At 41.3% G+C, this 18,231-nt stretch overlaps 1 protein-coding gene across 1 annotated transcript; it reads right to left on the minus strand.

The window, feature by feature from the left end:
* Positions 1 to 7,279: 7,279 nt before the first annotated feature.
* Positions 7,280 to 15,398, minus strand: DCSTAMP (dendrocyte expressed seven transmembrane protein). The gene is made up of 3 exons (XM_088529790.1): positions 14,373 to 15,398; positions 8,410 to 8,733; positions 7,280 to 7,658 (listed from the first exon to the last, which is right to left on the minus strand). The coding sequence occupies exons 1-3, from the start codon at positions 15,396 to 15,398 to the stop codon at positions 7,575 to 7,577; spliced, it is 1,434 nt and encodes a 477-aa protein (XP_088385916.1). The 3' UTR covers positions 7,280 to 7,574.
* Between the last annotated feature and the right edge of the window lie 2,833 nt (positions 15,399 to 18,231).

Genomic DNA, 18,231 nt, shown 5'->3' on the forward strand with positions numbered 1-18,231 from the left:
AGGTAGGTTTAGAGATTGTATTTCTTCATGATTTGCTTTAGAAGATATCAGCTAATCCATAAAGTAAAAGCCATGAGTTTACAGCAAAGGTTAAACATGGTCCATATTCTTCCTGTTAGGTCACAAGAGATAAGCCCTAATGCTTTAATTTCATGTGCTAGGAAGATCTCTCTAACATTCAGGGATTCAGAGAATTCTGAGAGCAGATATAGCTGAATTTGATCTTTGCTTTTTTCCCCATCCTGGATGGAACCACCAGGTACCGCAAGATCCTGATTCAGGGGAAATATCACTGGTTCAAATGCTGCCACTACATCTTTCAGTCCCTGTCTTTAAAGGAGTTTATATATTCATAATGTTAAATTTGCATAGCCAGGTGTTTATTGATCTCATCAAGGGATTATTTTATTTTCCCCCATACTGATGAACCAACCTACAAAACTGCTCTGTGTTGTGTTTGGCTTTATGGAGGGGCATTTATCCATAGCTTACGGTTCACCTAGATCAGAGAATAATACTGCAATTTCAAAAAAAAAAAAAAAAGAGTGAAAATGTGAGGTTATTCCCCCTGTAAATAATACCTTTTTTTTTGTAGGACATATATATACTTAATGAAAAACTTCTCATTTGCCAAATTTATCCTATTTCCTGTTTGAGGGTGGAAACATTCTTCGAAGTGTGATGATGTTGCATGCCTAGACAGGTTTTGTGATATAACATGCCTAGGATGTTGTTTAAAATTTCATTTTCATATGCAATAGCCTTTCTTTTAAAGCAATTGTCACTAGACAGTATTTTAAAGAAAAATGATAAAATACCAGAAGCAAACAAACAAAACCAACCAAACACACCTATACAGGGAGTTTATTGACCTTATAAATAGAAAGAGTAGAACCCATCCTCTGTGCAACCTGTGGGCCAAACAGTCCCAAAGACATACAAGCCCACCATATTCTAAGACTCACACAGAAAAAAGATGTTAATTGCTGTATTTCTTTAATTTGACAGTGAAAGTTAGATTTGTAGTTCCTGCTGTATGCATATAGGTGTACAATGAGATATCAGCTTATATGAGAAACCAACTCTTAGCTGATCAGTAGTTCTTCTGTCTCTAAATATCAAAGGAGACTTTTCTTCATGAGATGACAGAGAACAGTCATGGGGCTGCTCAGGAGGAGCTAGGACAGATTCCCATTTCTCAGACCAGCTTCTGGGTGATGGATTAGCAGAGCCAGGCACTGAGCACTACTGTGACAACTGCTACTGAATGGGTTTCCCTGTCAGTGTAGGCTGAATTCTTCACCACAGAAGTCTGCCTCTGGGTTTGTTGTCTACTCTCCCTCTATAATCAGCACAGAGAAACAGGTTCTTCTCTCATCATCAAGATCTAAAGCAGGGTAGATGAACCTGGCCAGGGTCATTCTCCCTTGGGATGAGATGAGGAGGGTTCTTGTGCCAAGTCCTCTCTGTTGCCTACAAAGAGAGCACAGTGGAACCACCTCCAGTGCAGGTGTCTTCCTGGCAGGCACCTTCCACACAGCCCATCTTTGCCTCCCAGAACTGGAACTTTCTGGTATGAAAAGTGCCTGACTTTTCTTATATTTTGTCTTGTTAAGAGTGCATGTCACCCATGGATGGACTCATTTCAATGAATCTTTTTCTTCCTTGGCAGAACAGCAGAAATTTCAGAAAAGTAAGGAGGGAAGCAGGGGAGGAGAAAATATATACATAAATTTATAACAGTAATTTGCACACACGTTTGGTCTTCCATCTAAGGGCTTTGGTATTTAATGAATAGAACATTGCAATCATATGACAGATCTATGAGACAATTACAGTAATTGAACAGCTGAGACTTATGGATGTTCAAAGCTCCAAAATAATAAAAGGGACTACATATAGAGGTAGTTGCCTGATGGTTAACATCCAGTGTCGGTCCAAATGACTAGTTCAAGGTCATAAGGACTCCATTATCACAGAAGGAGAAAATACAGTGATTTTTTTTTAAGAAAAGAGTTTTCACAGTGCAATAACAGCAAGTATTTATGGGTTACATAAACATCAATTATGTAAACTGAACTCTCTACACCTTGAAAGTATATTATCTGTGGAAAAGTATAAAAACTTTTTAGGTATCCTACCTAATTTTATTAGAGTAGAAATAAGGAAGCTTCTCCATATAAAATTAACAAAGAGATCTTGGTTCCTCTGTTGGTATTGTGTGCTATCATGTCTTATACTACTCATAGAGGGAGTCCTTTGTTTCTTTGTTCATAACAGATTTATGCTTTTTAATTGCAATGACTCTTACAACTAGTTTGCCGATGTCATAGAAAAAAATTCACCTCCATATTATGACCTGAGATTTACACCGAAGTGTCTGCTCTATTATTGCACCCTCTTAGTGCAATAAATCATTGCATTCTGTCAGATTTATGATATTCCTGCTGATTTACTTTCTCTTGGCACATAGAACACAAATCCTGCCTTTACCATTGGCCGCAAGGTGCCAGCTGATAGCCCTTGGGAAACTGTGTGACATTGTGCAGTTTTTGTTCTTTCCCCTGTTAAGTAGGGCATAATTTAATAGCAGGATCTTCATAGGTTATAATTTTGGAAATGTCCAAGTCCCTGTTCCAAAACCTTGCATCAAGCCCAGTGGTGAGTGACAGCTGAGATGAATGTAGTAAGAGGGCTTTTCTTGTAGGCATATAGTCAATCTGGAGTGAAATGGGATTATAAAATGCATATATGTCAGCACAGGCCCTGAACTGGAGCTCTGGAAGGAGCATTGGACCACTTCTTACTCTGGCCTCAATCTCTAGTCCCTGGCAGAACTTCTGAATTCATCTTACAGTCTGATCTTATCTGTCACTTTTACTTATTACAGACGTGTTGCTGGGGCTGTGCTATAATCGTTGTTCTAAAACAACAGCTGCAACACAGCTGGTTACAAGGCTGGAGATGACTTCTGCAACCACACGGTTTCCTTGGGCCTTTCACAGGGAAGTAGGACAAAAATTGGCTCATTCAACCAAATTCCTCCAGCTACTGCAGCCTTTGCTGAGGCAAGTCTTTGATTTTCAGTCCTTTGGTCACTCAGTATATAGCTGATGATTACTTTGGGAAACAGCAGTGCTGCATTAAAACCACTTTTCTCAGGCACGTCTCATCACAGAGGGGCAGATAAAGCACAGAGTAACCTTTTCCATAGCACTTCTCAAGGCAAAACTGTTGGTCTGCAGTTGGAACTCTGTTCCTGCATGTGAAGGTGAAGATTCAAAAGCTCTGCAATAACAAGGAAACACCTCTGCTATCATGTGGGCATCACTCTCCCCAGCCAGTCATAAATGTGGTCTCTAGTGCCCAATATCCTCCACTGAGGTGGATTCCAGAGGCAGGAGCAGAGAAGGAACTAGGGACATTTGATCCTCATACCTAATTTTCCAGTTATATAACACTGTGGTGTGACCACCTCCACCTGCAGTGGTTTTTCCCAACAGAGTACAAGGAAAACTCCACTGGTTCATATAGCTTTGCTGGGCCACTGGAGGGCAGGACTGGTATTACATATCAAGGATAGCATGAGAAGGAAGGTATTGCCATCCACAGCAACACCCATGAAGCCTAGTCACAAAAAGGCATTATATTTGGATTTTATTTCTTCAGCAGCAAATACAAATCAATTGATTCTTATTTTCCACTTTTGCAATGTAAAATAGAACCAGAGAACCTTGTGGATTTTCCCTTTCTTTTCTTTATTTCCAAGCAGCTCTAGGTGATTCCAATTGTGCCGAAAACAAATTGAGTCACAGCTACAACACTGACAGCAGGGTTTGGGGTAAAAGCAGTTGCAAGCCCAGCACTCTGTGATTTAGCCTACTGCCCATGCCAAATGCTATAGCAAAACTGGCACAGGGGAAAAGAAACCCTTTAGCTTAGCCATGAAGCAAGGCCAAGTTTGGGGCATGGGGTGGTAATTAGGACAGTTCTATAAAGAGCTGTTGATGGTGGACGGTCACGAGTGCTAGCATGTCTCTCTGAATTCTCTTCACAAGGCAACCAGGTCAACATTTCATTAATTTTGCAAACCAGTTTTGATCCAATCGAGGTATTTTTCACAGTCAATGAAACAACTTCTGCCCAATTGAAGGACATTTATAAAGGAAGCTCTGCTGTGAGTACAGGGAAGGAAAGGGATAAATGAGTCAAAGGCCAAATCCAAACTTCTCCTCAGACTTCTCCTCAGTTCTAAGTGCTGCTTATATAGGAATTTATTCTGTTAAGCACTAGATAAACAGTTAGAGACACAGTCCAGTAAAGGAAGAGGGTGCAGAAAATTCCAACTAAGCCAATAAAACCCTTGATTTCAAATGTGTGATTTCAATTATACTAGCAGAAAAAAAATGCTTTTATCAATGTGCAAAAATATTCTACAAGAGCAGAAGAAATTATATCAAAAGAGTAAAGAAAACTATAAATGAGAAAGAGCTGGGAAAGAGCCAAAATAACACATGAAATGTGAGGAGAAGGAATAGACATTGTGGAAAATACTGATTTTTTGTTGGAACTTGCAGACCATTATTTTTTAAATAAATAAGTAAAAAAAAAGATGCTGTAGTCACATGGTTGAAGGTTATGGTAAGCAGACAGGGCAGAGGGAATCACTAGGCAAGAGGCCTAGAGAGCTAAGATAAGGAAGCCCCGAAACTCCCACTCACAGGGCAGAAGGAATCAGGAAGAAACAGAAACTGGGGAAGTTCTGTGGAGACTGCGAGTTATGTCTGAGCAATGCTGGGAAAAATACAGGCCATCCCTTCCCTTTTCTCATCAGTGCAGCTATAAAGAGGACTTCTGGGTATTCATGGATATTTCCATTAGTGGGTATTTCTGCTTTCTTCTCCACCCACGGGCGACTGAAGCAAAGACTTAAAACTGCAGATCAGGATAAGAACTGTCCTCTAGCAGAGATGAATCCCGGTGTCCCTGAGGCCAGAGACTTTATTTTAGGATTTCAAAAGAATGTGCTGAATGTGCCATTTTCCAGGTAACACGGATTTAGAGGTAACAGCAACAACACTGGCGAGATGGCAGCCTTGTGCTGGCACAAGCAGAGCACAGATTAATCCACGCTTCTCCTTGCATTCCTCACATGTTTTCTCTAATGTTTTCTGCACCGCCAGAGAATCACAGAGTAGTTGAGGTCGGAAGGGCACTAGAAAAGTCCATGATCACTGCCATGGATCTTGCCCATATGAATAAGCTGCACAACATGCAGTTTGCTGCACGGCACTCGAGTGTGACCCTGTTCTGTAGCCTCAGGTCTTCGCCACCCTAACACGGGCTTTGGAGAGGCTCCTGTTTGTAATGCCAGGCCCACTATGTTTAAGTTTCTCAAATAAATATGAAGTATAGTGTATTCACAAACTCAAAATCATAATCATACTTCTTCTATCTACTTCTTTTTCAGAAGTACTATTTCAGTGTGCTACAAAGCTTCCCCTTATTGCTTGCAGAAAAAAGAGAGAAAACATTTGCTGGGTGGCTAGACAGTAATAAAACAGGGAAGGCAAGAAACTCCAAGACAAAGTTTGCACTCCCGCTACTGAATGAAACAAAAATCTCTTCTTTGTGGCACTTGCACTACTCAAGCCTGCTGCCACCTTCTCGCTAATGACAGATCAAGGCACTACCCGGTCCTTGAGGACTCAAGGAAGCACATCTGACTCATACCAGCACTGAATTTTTCAGGACTCAACTAAAAACGTTCAGCTCTTCTTTAACATTTAACTTTTCTCTTTGCGTGCACTGATAACAAGGGCAAAGGAACACGTGCTTTTGTCAATGTACCTAGACAGCTTTTGCGCAAGCAAATTCAGAGCACTCTTCACCCTCCTGACACGCTTAATTTTTCTCCTTTTTCACCATGATGCTTTTCGTTACTGGTACATTCTTTGACAGCAGAATCTGGAATGAAAATGTTCTGCTTCTATCCAGAGTTACCTCACATTAGCAAAAGACCTCATGATGAGGCCAATCATTCAGCAAAACTCTCAGTAATGTATGGGGCTAATCTAGCACCCCAGTCCCTGCAGAGGAGGAAGCAGCACGCCAGTGAACTGCAACACTCCTTTCCAGGGCTTTGTGGAGGGAGAGGGCAGAGCTGGGGCTTTCTGCTCAGAGCTCTGATTATCTAAAGCAAAAAGATATCTAGTATCTTAACGGCTTTAGCATCTTCAAAGGGGTGATAAATCTGAAGTGTGCCCTCTAGGATGCCCTAGAAAGAAGTTCAGCAAACTGCTAAACATCTATATATACATATATTTTGAATAGCTAAAGATTACTAATTCTGATGAGATTTAATTATCTATATGTCATTGTGCTACATATTTATATGAACTCATCGTGTGTGCTTTGGAAAGGGGGTTAGGGAAAGAGAAGGAACTGGACAGCATAGCACTGACATCCCACATTAATTAAGACATTTTTGTGTGGAAACACTAATCAGATGAAGCTCATACGAAGCTGCAATCAGATGAAGCTGCAGCAGCTGCAGCTTGTGTAAGTGTTTCAGATGGAAAACAACTACTGACACCCGGCTACTAGAAAGTTTTAAATAATCTTTATTCATTCAAATAACAGAGGTTCCTGTAAATAGTTGACCTGAGACCATGCACATATTATAAGGGAACAGAGCAGAGTTGCTATTTTTATGCAAGCTAGAGAAGAAAGTCGTCTGTGGCTGAAAACCAAGACTGCACTGGATGTTGTGGGTTTCATTTTCAGCTACACATTAAACCTCTAGTGCCACTTCAGTCAGACCATTCCTATGTCTTTATGCTTTTACCATATGTCTACAGTGTCGTATGAAGGTCACATTCCTGATGTTAGTCGGATAGGTGAAGCACTCAGCATTTGCTTAATTCTGTTGCATTTGTTACTTGTAGCTTTAGCACTGTAATTGAGCAGTGTTTGCAAACTCCCTGAGAGTGTGAGACATAAAACATATCTGCTTGTGTGCCTTAAAAATCAGGTCCTCGGCATCCACAACTGAGAAGTTTGGGGCACTTAAGGATCAAGCCTAATAGAAGTGTCTAGAAACAACTAAGCCCACCAAGTCAGTTTTTTGGCCTGTCCAGAAGCCAATGGACGACTTCTGCCTTTATTCCAACACGCACAAGGAAGATGATGAACCTGCAATGACCATCCTGCCTGCAGTCACCCCACCTGAAAGCTTGGGGCAGGAGTCAAAAAGGCTTCGAGCTGTTCGATTCCTTCCCTGCAAAAGGGCAGAACCTCCATGACCATTTAAAGTGCAAAAAATGCAGGACCTAAGTTAAAACATAAATGAACATTAATATGACTCGGAGCTCTCTACGGTGAAGAACATGCCATCTCCTGTTGCTTCCTGATAAATACCAGCTTTTCCAAAACAGTGCAGACCTGCAATCCTACTTTTACATTTTAAAATTGAAATGCCATAGGAAAACACATTCTAGATAGATGGATTCAGGTCACAAGGCCTTGTGGAGCTAGAGAATCTCAACCTTATCCAAAGATTCACTTGGCCTTTTTCACACTGTGTTGTCATTTATCACATTTCTTTCTTTCTTCCTCACTGCCACTGTTGCCTTGAGAATTGGAAACCAAAAGTTAACCTGAAAAGACAGAAAGATGATGCTAAGATCATAATATTATTGAGTTACAGTCCACCAGGCACTAAAACCCACATAGCCAATATCGAAAGTTATTTTTTATAAAAACTCATGTATGTGTCTGTAGTTATCTATCTGGATTTACCATAAATATGCGTTTGAGTTTATATTTCCATTAATACTTATACATAAATGTGTATATATATATATAGGCATATAAACATTTATAATAAATGTTAGCAAAATATTGTGTTACTTGTTGCTATTTGCAGTTGTCCTTCAACTGTGCTTTTAAAACAGAAATAAATTGTCTTCCATTTTGCGAAATAACAATTGAACGTTAGCATTAAAAGACTGCTCATGAATACCTAACATTTGCAGTCTGGATTGAAAATACACTTGTCCTGAAGGTGCTTTTCAAACATTCATGAAAATCAAGCTTCTCTTCTGGAGTACTGCATGTCTGGGGCACATTTTCTTGCCAACACATAGTCATTTGGTTGTACCCCTGTTCTGTGAAATGCACGTGTGTTGAGGGGCAGAGCCGCATGGTTACATGAGTTGATCTTACTCACAGGCAACTTGTCTCCATGCCCACTTCAGGAGAGCCCTTAACCATTCTCTGGTTGGGAAAGTTTAATAACTCATAATTGAAGTTAAAAATTTTTTAATATTTTTTCTGAGTGATTTTGTATGGTGAATGTGGCTGTTACCCTGAGAGAAGGAGTTTCATTTTTCCATACTGGTGACTTACCGTTCTAGCAAACGCATTCTTCTGCACAGTTTTCTGTTGTAGCTTTGCTCTTTTCTTGAGTAATTTTGCATGCAGATAACATACCCGTTTCATCTCGGTGTCAGGATAAAATGAGGTTGACACGAGTATTTTAAATTGAGTGAGGACACCAGAGAATAATCCCAAAATTATTAAGAAGAAGACAATGATTCCAAGTTGGATCCATGTTGCAGACAGATAAAGTTCTGGCTTAGGGATACAGTCATGCTTAAACAAAGAGATCTTGAAAGTGTCATTCTTTATGATAAGCTTTCTATCACCAATGATAAAGTTGTTCTCATTCCTCTGCAAAAGAAAAAGGGAAAGAGAAAGTTCATTATAGTACAGATTGGCCCCTTTTTTAAGAGATTTTTCCTATTGGATATTCAGTTTTACGAAATACTATAAATCATCTGGTCCATCTTGTGTCTACAAAGGATTACTCACAGGAATATATTTATTAGCTGTCTTTAAAATGTGCCATTGTGTTTTCACCTTTTCTATAGGGAGTCTATCCCACAGCTTGGACTGTTAGGAACTTATTTGCTTTGTAGTTCTAACACACAACCTTTTATTTAATCTGGCTGTGGTAGCATCGTATATTCCCATTCCCCTGAATCTGCCCAGACCTTCTGTTGGAGTGTCCTCCTTCAGAATAAAACGGTGGAGCAGGACGTGTCATTCCCTTCATTTGTGACTCAGGTTGGACTCAGCAGTGTTTCCACACCTCCTCCTAGGCCAGTGCTCTGACCACAGGGTTATGGTGCAAAACTAAGCCAGCCCTCTAATAGGAGCCTTCTCTCAGAAGAGCTAACGTCTTGAGCCGTTCGTGGGCTGAGATGCTAACAGGCAGGAACTAAGCTAGATATGCTGCTAGGACCAGTATTTCCTCCTGGCAAGAAATGTTCTGCTCAGCATGTAGGAGCACTGAATCATCCAGCTCTCTTTTTCTTCTCATCCTCTCTTGTCCACGGGATATGTGACTCCTCAACCACCTTACAGAGATCGAGCATTTATGTTAAGTGCTCATTAGATGTCAGGTGCCCCATGGCAGGTGCCGTTCATATTCAACCTGTTCTCTCTTTTCTTAACATTTCCTGTTACCCCTTTTCTTAACATTATCCTGTTCCAATCTGCCTCAGTCCACTGTTACCATATAGTGAACCGATGCAAAAACACAGAAAATTTATATTAGGAATTTAGGATGAAAAACAGGTACAAAAATGGATGCAAATCTTAATGTGTCAAAAATAAATACGTTAAGTGGTCGTTGTGTCTATTTTGCTTTCAATCTCTTTCTCTGAGATCAGAAACCTCAAGGTTCGTTAGGGCAAAATTGTTAAGATTAAATTTTGCATTTTTATGTGATTAACCTTCAGTGGGTAACCGGAACCAATCTGATACTTGCCAAACTTTCTATATGGGGAGAGTCTGTCAGCTGTCCAAAGGATTAACACTGCACATCAACCTAGCATATCTGAAGTGTGGTGGCCCTGATGAGAGAGGCAAGATTACAGGTACTGGATGCTGAGGCCAAACTTCTTTGCACTAACTTAGGTCGCACGCAGGGCAGATAATGCTGAAGGGCTGTCCTCAAGCTGAAAAGGGCAGGAACGCGTGCAGAAAGGCATAACCACGGAATGGCTGAGGTTGGAAGGACCACTGGAGATCATCTAGTCCAACCGCCCTAGCTCAAGCAGCAGGACATGGGTTGAGCGTACTGCTCAGGATCATGTCCAGTCAGGTTTTGGATATCTCCAAGGACAGATACTTCACAGCTTTTCTGGGCAATCTGTTCCAGTGTTTGACCACACTCACAGTGGAAAAGATTTTCTAATGTTTAGATGGAATTTCTTGTATTTCAGTCTGTGCTCTTTCCCTCTTCTGTCACTGAGCACCACTGAGAAGAGCCTGGCTCCATTTCCTTCACTACATTCCATAAAATATTTATGTGCATTGACAAGATCTCCCAAGCCTCCTCTTCTCCAGGCTGAAGAGTTCCAACTCTCTGTCTCTAATCAAATGACAGATGCTTCCATCCCCTAATTTTGTGTGTGGCCCTTTGCTGGAAATGCTCCAGCATGTCCATATCTGTCTTGTGCTGGGAAGTCTAGTACTGGACCTAGTACTCCAGATGTGTCTCATGAGGACTGAGTAGAGTTTTGGGGTTCCTGTTGCCTTGTTTGATGGGTTTGTTGGGATGGGCCATTGTTGAGCTTGGAGGAGGTTATTCTTGAAAATCAACCAGTTCTCTTGGACCTTTCTCTCTTGAGAACTGTGTTCATTGGAACAAGGACCATTGGTCATTTCCAAGTGTGTTCAGCAGTAAGGCTTTTATGAGTTGGCTGAAATGTGGAAAGGGAGGCAGTCTGGAGGGGTAAAGCCCCATTTAGCCTGTGTGGCAATCTGCCACTGCAATGTATCTCATGCTAAATGGACTGAGGAGGTGATGACAACCTCTCTGCCTTTGCTCAGAAATTTGACCTCTCCAGGATGATTCTGACTTGCTACAGATGCACAGATCACACAGGTGCAGAATCTTTTCAGCCAGCATCTGTTTTGAAGAAGATTTGGCTAATAGTCTGTACTTGGTATCTTACATCCTTTAGGTGAAAACGAGTTCAACTGATGTGACCTGGGAACTTTTGGCTTATGTCTGCCATACAGATCCTGAATTTCTCCACTATATGTTAAAAAAGAACTGATCAATAATTTAATTTTTATCATATGGAAATGGTTTATATTTTGATATATGATGCAAAAATATCATTTGAGAAATAATAGAATGTGACTGATGGTCTGATTTTTCATTTCAGTATTAGGCTGCACTTGCCTGAGGTGCCCTATGTCTCAAGCATGCTCTGCCCTAAAGCTTCTTTCTTTCTGATGGTTCAATCCCAAAAAGATGAACTTCCCATGACACACCAGGACCAGCAGGCTGCCACAGCACTGTCTAAACTGAACCTGCAACAGTTTAAGTGTGTCATTGGAAGTATGGTCTAGCTGAGGAGATCGGCTCAGAGGGACATTATGTCACATGTAAAAGTCAGGATGGAAATCTCTCTGTCGAAGATTGTATGTCCTATTCTGTTTACTCGTGTTTTTGAGCAAAGCACTTCTTGTATTGCTCACCTTAAGAATCTTAGTCTGTACTCACTTTTGGCAAGAGGAGCTTTTGAGGGGTGGTGGAAGAGAGGAATGAGTCCTCTGTATGATCAGCTCTAAGAGGAAGTAATAGAGAATACTGAGTAAGCACCAACAGAAGAGCTCGTATCACATCGTATTAACAGTCAAGCATCCCTTTGAGATGCTTTTATCTTGAAAATATCTAAGGGATGATATTGGGGAAATGTTTTAGGTCTGCTCCTGCAAGATATCCAAGTGGACAGCTTTCCTGTGCCTGTGTAGCATCACACAGCAATGAGGCTGACATCATATGTGCATAGGGATACAACGGCTGTCCCACTTGCCACCTCCTCCAGCAGCTGCTTACGCATTTTCTGCTAAATGGTGATTTACAAATTGTGCTGTCTTAGGGGCTAGTAGTTGGAAGGCCACATTCCCAAGGGGATTTATTATTATTAGATTGTATTGTCTTTACATTCTCCCTTCCAGATTCTTTACTCTTGCAATTCAGGCTTCATCATGGTCTAGATGGAAGATGAGGAGTGGAGAGTAATTCATAAACAGGGAGCAGTAATCTCTACGGAGAGTGCAGGAATTGTACCTCCACCCACATCCTTTGCTATGCTCAAGAGAGGGCTCCTCTTTTCATAAACTGAGGATATGCTTGTGCTCTGCACAGAACTGAAACCTGCCTGCTCAGTAGAATCATAGATTCATAAAATCATTATGGTTAGAAAAGACCTTCAAGATCGAGTCCAGCCATAAACCTTCAACGTCCTGCCTGCTAAACCAGGTCCAAAGTGCCTCATCTACACGCTCTTGGAACACTGCCAGGGACAGGGATTCCACCACTTCGCTGAGCAGCCTGTTCCAATGTTTGACTACTCTTTCCCTGTAGAAGTTTTTCCTGAACTTCCCTGGTACAACTTGAGGCCAAAGAGACAATTGCTTCAACAGTGTCCTAATAGTTCAGAGACAGTGTTTTTGTAGAGGTACCGAGATTTTCAGTAAAGATAAGGGAAAGGAACGCCCAATCATCTGCATGATTCCCCAAAAACCTTCACATGTCGTGCTCTCACTGATGACCCCACAGAGAGCCTCACAGCTTGCTTCTGGCCTTCTAAATCACATAGCCAGACCCAGATATCTTCATCTTTGGGTGATACAAGATCTGAGGGAGGTGCCCGAGAGATTATTAACATATTGACCTACATTTTCTCCAGAAAATGTCTAATGTTCGGCTGCTGTGCCTATCCAGAAATTCAGACATTTGGCTGAACAGATTAACTCAGTGTATAGCTCCTGACTAAGCATGTTTGGGGTTCACAAAGTGCACATCTTAGCAGCCAGGTTGCTTGGGGGAAGTGTAGCCAAGTGGATGTGCTCCAAAGATACTTAACACATGGGGAACGATGCAAAACACCCTATGCTTGAGTGGGAGCCAGAACAACTTTGCTGTCGGTGCTGTTGTCCCCTGTCTTTTATATAACAGTCTACTTAGTACAGTATGCTGAAACTGTGAAAAGGTTATTTCTACTGTGAGAAAAAATACTTTTAAAGGTGAAACAAACCACAACAAAACTACAAATGTACCACAGTAATAAAGCTAGCAAGAAATATATTACAAAAAAAATCAAGTCTTCCTAAAGGTGAATTAAGAATCAGATTTCTAACAAAGACAAGTTTCTTCCTGAGTGTAATACTACCTTTCCTGAAAAAAAGTCATCTTCATGTCTTTGTACTAGTTCCCTTTTGAAATATTTTCTGACAACAGTATGTTCTTTAAGTCATCTTCTCTCAACAATGAAAAAGACGTGGGAACTACTAAGAAAGCCAGAAAAATGATACAAATAATCTCTTGCCAAGCAGTTTTTGAACACTCAGATTATACCATGATAAAGACCATCATTTATGAAAGGAAACTATTTTGGTTGAATTTTCTGTACAGACTGAAGTTTATTTTATAGAAGGACACAGTCATGCTGGAGAACTGTATTTTGGGCAATTCCAAATTGCAGCCAGGGCTCTGCTTTATTAGAAATGCTTGAGAAAACTGTTTAAATGCATGATCTTTTTCACTCAAGATGCTACTGATGTTCTCACCCCACAAACAAGCAGTTTTTCACCATGAGGATGGCTGGAAGCACTGGAACAAATTACCAAGCTACTACCTTGGTAGTATTCAAAACTTGACCAGACCAGGCCCTGAGCAACCCGACCTAACTTTGAATTTAGCCCTACTCTGTTCAGGAGGTTAGTCTAGATGACTTTCACAGGCCCTTTCAACCTAAATTGTTCGATAATTCTATACCAGTGCTGTTTCTACTAGAGCCTTCAGATTTTGACCATATACTGCATTTTGTGTGTGCATACAGCTATAATACAGCTGTAAATAATGAGCTCTTCACATTAGGCATCTCTTACATTCTTATTATACCTATAATATAGGTATAGTCTTATTATACTTATAAAAATACTGCTTTACAAACTTTTTTTTGCTATGATATTACATGTTTAAGCTTCTGATCTTCTCCATATATATAAATGAGGTAATGAAAGTTCTTCTTCCCATATTTATTACTCTTGAGAAATATGATGACACTTTTTAGAAAGATCAGAGAATTGTCTAGTACCATCCTACACATGTATCTGATAAATGTAATGATGGTTTTTGACACAAATATGTGAATTATAATGCCATGAAACAATGGACATCTCATTGGCTGCAGGAGCAGATGCTCTTGCAGCTGCTAAAGAGGAAAGGAAATTCTTCTACACTAAACTAAACCAAGAAATATAAAGTACTGAGAAGCACTTACTTGCTGAAAGAGGATGAGCCCAATCTCTTGATCTGGCAATTCTTGGAGATGGTTATTCACAGAAATAATTAACCAATAAAGCAAGTAATCTATTGCAGCAAATAGAAACCAGATGCAAAGATGAATAATTACAGGGAGCAGAAAACGTCGCATGTTTTTTCTATCTTTCCATGTGAGAGAGAAAGATGGGATTGTCACATAATCTTTTCTTTCACTTCTGTTAAGTGGCAGAACACAGGGTTTTTGTTGCTGCCTTTGATGTTCATCAAATGCAACAAACTGTTTTGTGATATAAGTATTTTTAAACTTTGCAGTGTGAGATCCCACAAATTTTTTGATAAACAGGCCTGTACCTAACGGAACTAGAAAAATCCCTATTATAGGCAATACTCTCTTTCCTATACAGGGCAGTACAGTCAGCATAAAAGATATCTGGTTAGCAACTTTCTGGATTTCCTGCTTTGTATTATTTAGCTCCTGTTTCAGTGTGTCATCTGAAATTGAATAAGATGGCGTGAATTCGTGACTTAGTGACACTATGTCTTTAGATAGCTCAGTGGAAAACTTGGCCATCTGGAAAATCCATTTTATTGCCTCAATGTAATGTTTTATCAAGGTAAATTGCTCAACCTCCAAATGGCAGGTTATGCTGTCTGCCAGGACCTTCAGGTTGCGGAAAACACTTTGGATGTGGCCAGCTACCACAACACCTGTACCAGCAGCAATAAGAGCATTTCTGCCTTCTCGCAGTCCGCAGGAAAGGATGAACAGGATGCTGAAACAGCGCAGGTGCTTGGAGGAACAGAGCGCAGCGGAAAACGTGATCCAGGTGAATCCAGAAATCAGTAACGGATCCAAAGGCCAGTGTGCCAGGGAGAACTTTATGCCAAGAAAGAAGAGAACACTTGAGAGGAAGCCAACTGCAGAGCAAACTGCAAAGAGCTGCATCAGGTACTTCCAGCCAGGCTTCCTTTCTGATATAAAAATCCCCCAGGCACTCTGGGCTATTGAGACAAATGTTCGCATTTTCTTCTGCTTACTGTTGGCTCAAACTAAAAAGAGAGGAAAACAAAACTTCTATTAGTTTCAGGGTCGCACTATTGACAATCCTATGATTTCAGCTGATGTAGCAACTCTTCTTCACAGTGCAAAAAATTCAGAGTGATGCTGACTGAACTTCCCCGTGTGAGACTCAAATGAACCATGGAGCTGAGAGAAAAGAGAATACTCAGAATTACTCCAATTTAGAAGGCACATCAATGTGTGTGGGGCTGGGGAGGGGAGAGCACAGGTTTACTTGGCTACTTAGTCTCGAACACTGAAGACATGAGTCTGAAATGCCTATTTTTTTCTTCAAAATACTTGTATGTTTTTACTTTTTGTACATTTTGATCTCAGAGCTTCCCTGGAGATGGCAGCTTTGTCCAGAAGAGAGAGAGAACCCACAAGCAGCAGGTGCCCTCATCCCATCCCCAGGGATGGGGAATACACTGTGTCCTTTTCTGTAGGTCAGGACGGGTGCCCCCAAGGCACCGTTCTCTCCTGGGCTAGCACAGCTACAGATTGACCCATATACCCATTAGCCCTAATCTCTCATAATTTTGCCATTTTTCTTGCCCACCAGCATGCCTCTGCTATATACTAAAAAAAGTGCTTTTGTGAGATTAAAGCAGTTGCTGCTTGATGGGAAACAGTATCCACCCTGTGTTCATATCTTTCCTTCTTCTTTTACAGTATAATATTTATTATGCAATTTTTCCAAAGATACAAGACTAATTTGCATGTATACTACCTTCTGAGCATAATAAAATAAATAAGAACCTAATTAAATAAAATATACTGTTTCAATTTTGTCTTATAATAAGGAACTGTTGTCTTCACAAATACATTCTGAAAATATTACTTTGTCTTTTGTTTAGCTTGAACACAGCAGGTAGCCTGGAATTAAGCTACTATTCTCTATCCAGGCTGTATTTTAATGCCACTTGACTTTATGAATTCTGTTAGCATTCACTTTAATGTTTTCCCTTCTTCTCTTCACTGTTATTTGTAAGGTTTGTCATTAACACTTCTGCATGTGACGAGGACTGAAAGTGATAAGAGCACCTGTCTGATCAGCTGGGCCCTTCTCAGCCTCCGGCGCTCCGAGGGATTTTTTTCCTACCCTCTCTTGTGCCTGACCCTTTGGAGTGCTGAGGCCTATCCTGAAAGATGCTTGAGTATATTCAGTACTTCATAGCTTCAGCAGGGATTAAAGGTGGGCAGCATCTTGGGCTGGGCTGAATCCATGGCACTGTCACACCGCTTGGCAAGGCTTAGGAAAATGCTTCCCTCCGGTACCTCCATGAACTTGGATGGAAATTGAGTCCATGGCAATTAGCAGTTCTTTCACAGGAGTGACAATTAACATCCGCAAAGCCTTCAGGGATAGAAGTCACTAAGTATCTGGGTAAGTATTGAAGCAAAGCTGGGTAAGGCAGACTACAAGGCCTTGGCCTCCAACTTTACAATTAGCAGAGCTATCCTCTGCCTATATAAATGGTTTCCTTTCTCCTTATCTAACCATAGCTTAAGTAGGCATCTTTCCCTCAGCAAGTTTGCTGATGACATGAAACTGGGAGGAGTAGCTGATACCCCAGAGGGCTGCGCTGCCATCCAGAGGGACCTGGACAGCCTGGACAACTGGGCAGTGAAAAACCTCATGAAATTCAACAAGGCCAAGTGCAAGGTCCTGCACCTGGGGAGGAATAACCCCAGACACCAGAGCAGGCTGAGGACTGACCTTGTGGAGAGCAGCTCTGCGGAGAAAGACCTGGGTGTCATGGTGGATGATAAGTTGACCATGAGGCAGCAGTGTGCCCTGGTAGCCAAGAAGGCCAATGGGATCCTGCGGTGCATTAAGAAGAGCGTCTCCAGCAGGTCGAGGGAGGTGATCCTGCCCCTCTACTCAGCCCTGGTGAGGCCACATCTGGAGTATTGTGTCCAGTTCTGGGCTCCACAGGACAAGAGGGATGTGGAGCTGCTGGAGAGAGTCCAGCGCAGGGCCACAAGGATGATCAGGGGCCTGGAACATCTGCCCTATGAGGAGAGGCTGTGGGAGCTGGGCCTGTTCAGCCTGGAGAAGAGAAGGCTGAGAGGGGACCTGAGCAGTGTCTAGAAGTACCTCAAGGGAGGCAGTGAGGAGGATGGTGCTGGCCTCTTTTCAGTGGTGGCCGCTGACAGAACTAGAGGTAATGGCCACAAACTGAAGCATCAAAAGTTCCACAGGAACTTAAGGAAAAATTTCTTGCCAGTGAGGGTGCCAGAGCACTGGAACAGGCTGCCCAGAGAGGTTGTGGAGTCTCCTTCTCTGGACATCTTCAAAACCCGCTTGGACGCAGTCCTGTGCCACGTGCTCTAGGTGACCCTGCGTGTGCAGGGGGTTGGACTAGATGATCTCTAGAGGTCCCTTCCAACCCTAAGCATTCTATGATTCTATGATTCTATGTTCTTTAGGAAATATTATTAAAACTTCTATTATTCACTATTATTATTCATCATCCTTGAGTCAATCAGAGCCTAACCTAAGAACTGTTAACAAACCTTGTCAGCAAATCCTGAAGTTTGCAGATCAGATGCTTAAACAGCACATACTGTCACGTCTTCATTGTAGATCTAAAGAAAATTATCCTACACTATCAATGGACTAAGAGTTCTTCATTTTAAAAGTCAAAAAAATCAAATGCAAAAAAAAATCCAGCATTTATGCAACATTGTGCAAAAACATCTGTGTGAGAAAATCACAGAGAGTTTTCTTTTGCAGCATTGGTTTTATTGCTGTATTGAAGCATAGTTTCTACATGACCTTTAGTATTTGTAT

The sequence above is a fragment of the Tinamus guttatus genome, unplaced genomic scaffold (genome assembly GCF_059628265.1).
Source record: "Tinamus guttatus ecotype Peru unplaced genomic scaffold, ASM5962826v1 Tinamus_guttatus_pri_ptg000346l, whole genome shotgun sequence".
Taxonomy (NCBI): domain Eukaryota; kingdom Metazoa; phylum Chordata; class Aves; order Tinamiformes; family Tinamidae; genus Tinamus; species Tinamus guttatus.

Excerpts from the sequence above, each read along its gene's own strand:
- DCSTAMP (XM_088529790.1), bottom strand. The coding sequence starts at position 15,398 with ATGCGAACATTTGTCTCAATAGCCCAGAGTGCCTGGGGGATTTTTATA. Across the intron at positions 8,734-14,372 it reads GGCTCATCCTCTTTCAGCAA|AGGAATGAGAACAACTTTAT; the intron begins GTAAGTGCTTCT and ends TTTCTTTTGCAG. Across the intron at positions 7,659-8,409 it reads AGAATGCGTTTGCTAGAACG|GTTAACTTTTGGTTTCCAAT; the intron begins GTAAGTCACCAG and ends CTGTCTTTTCAG.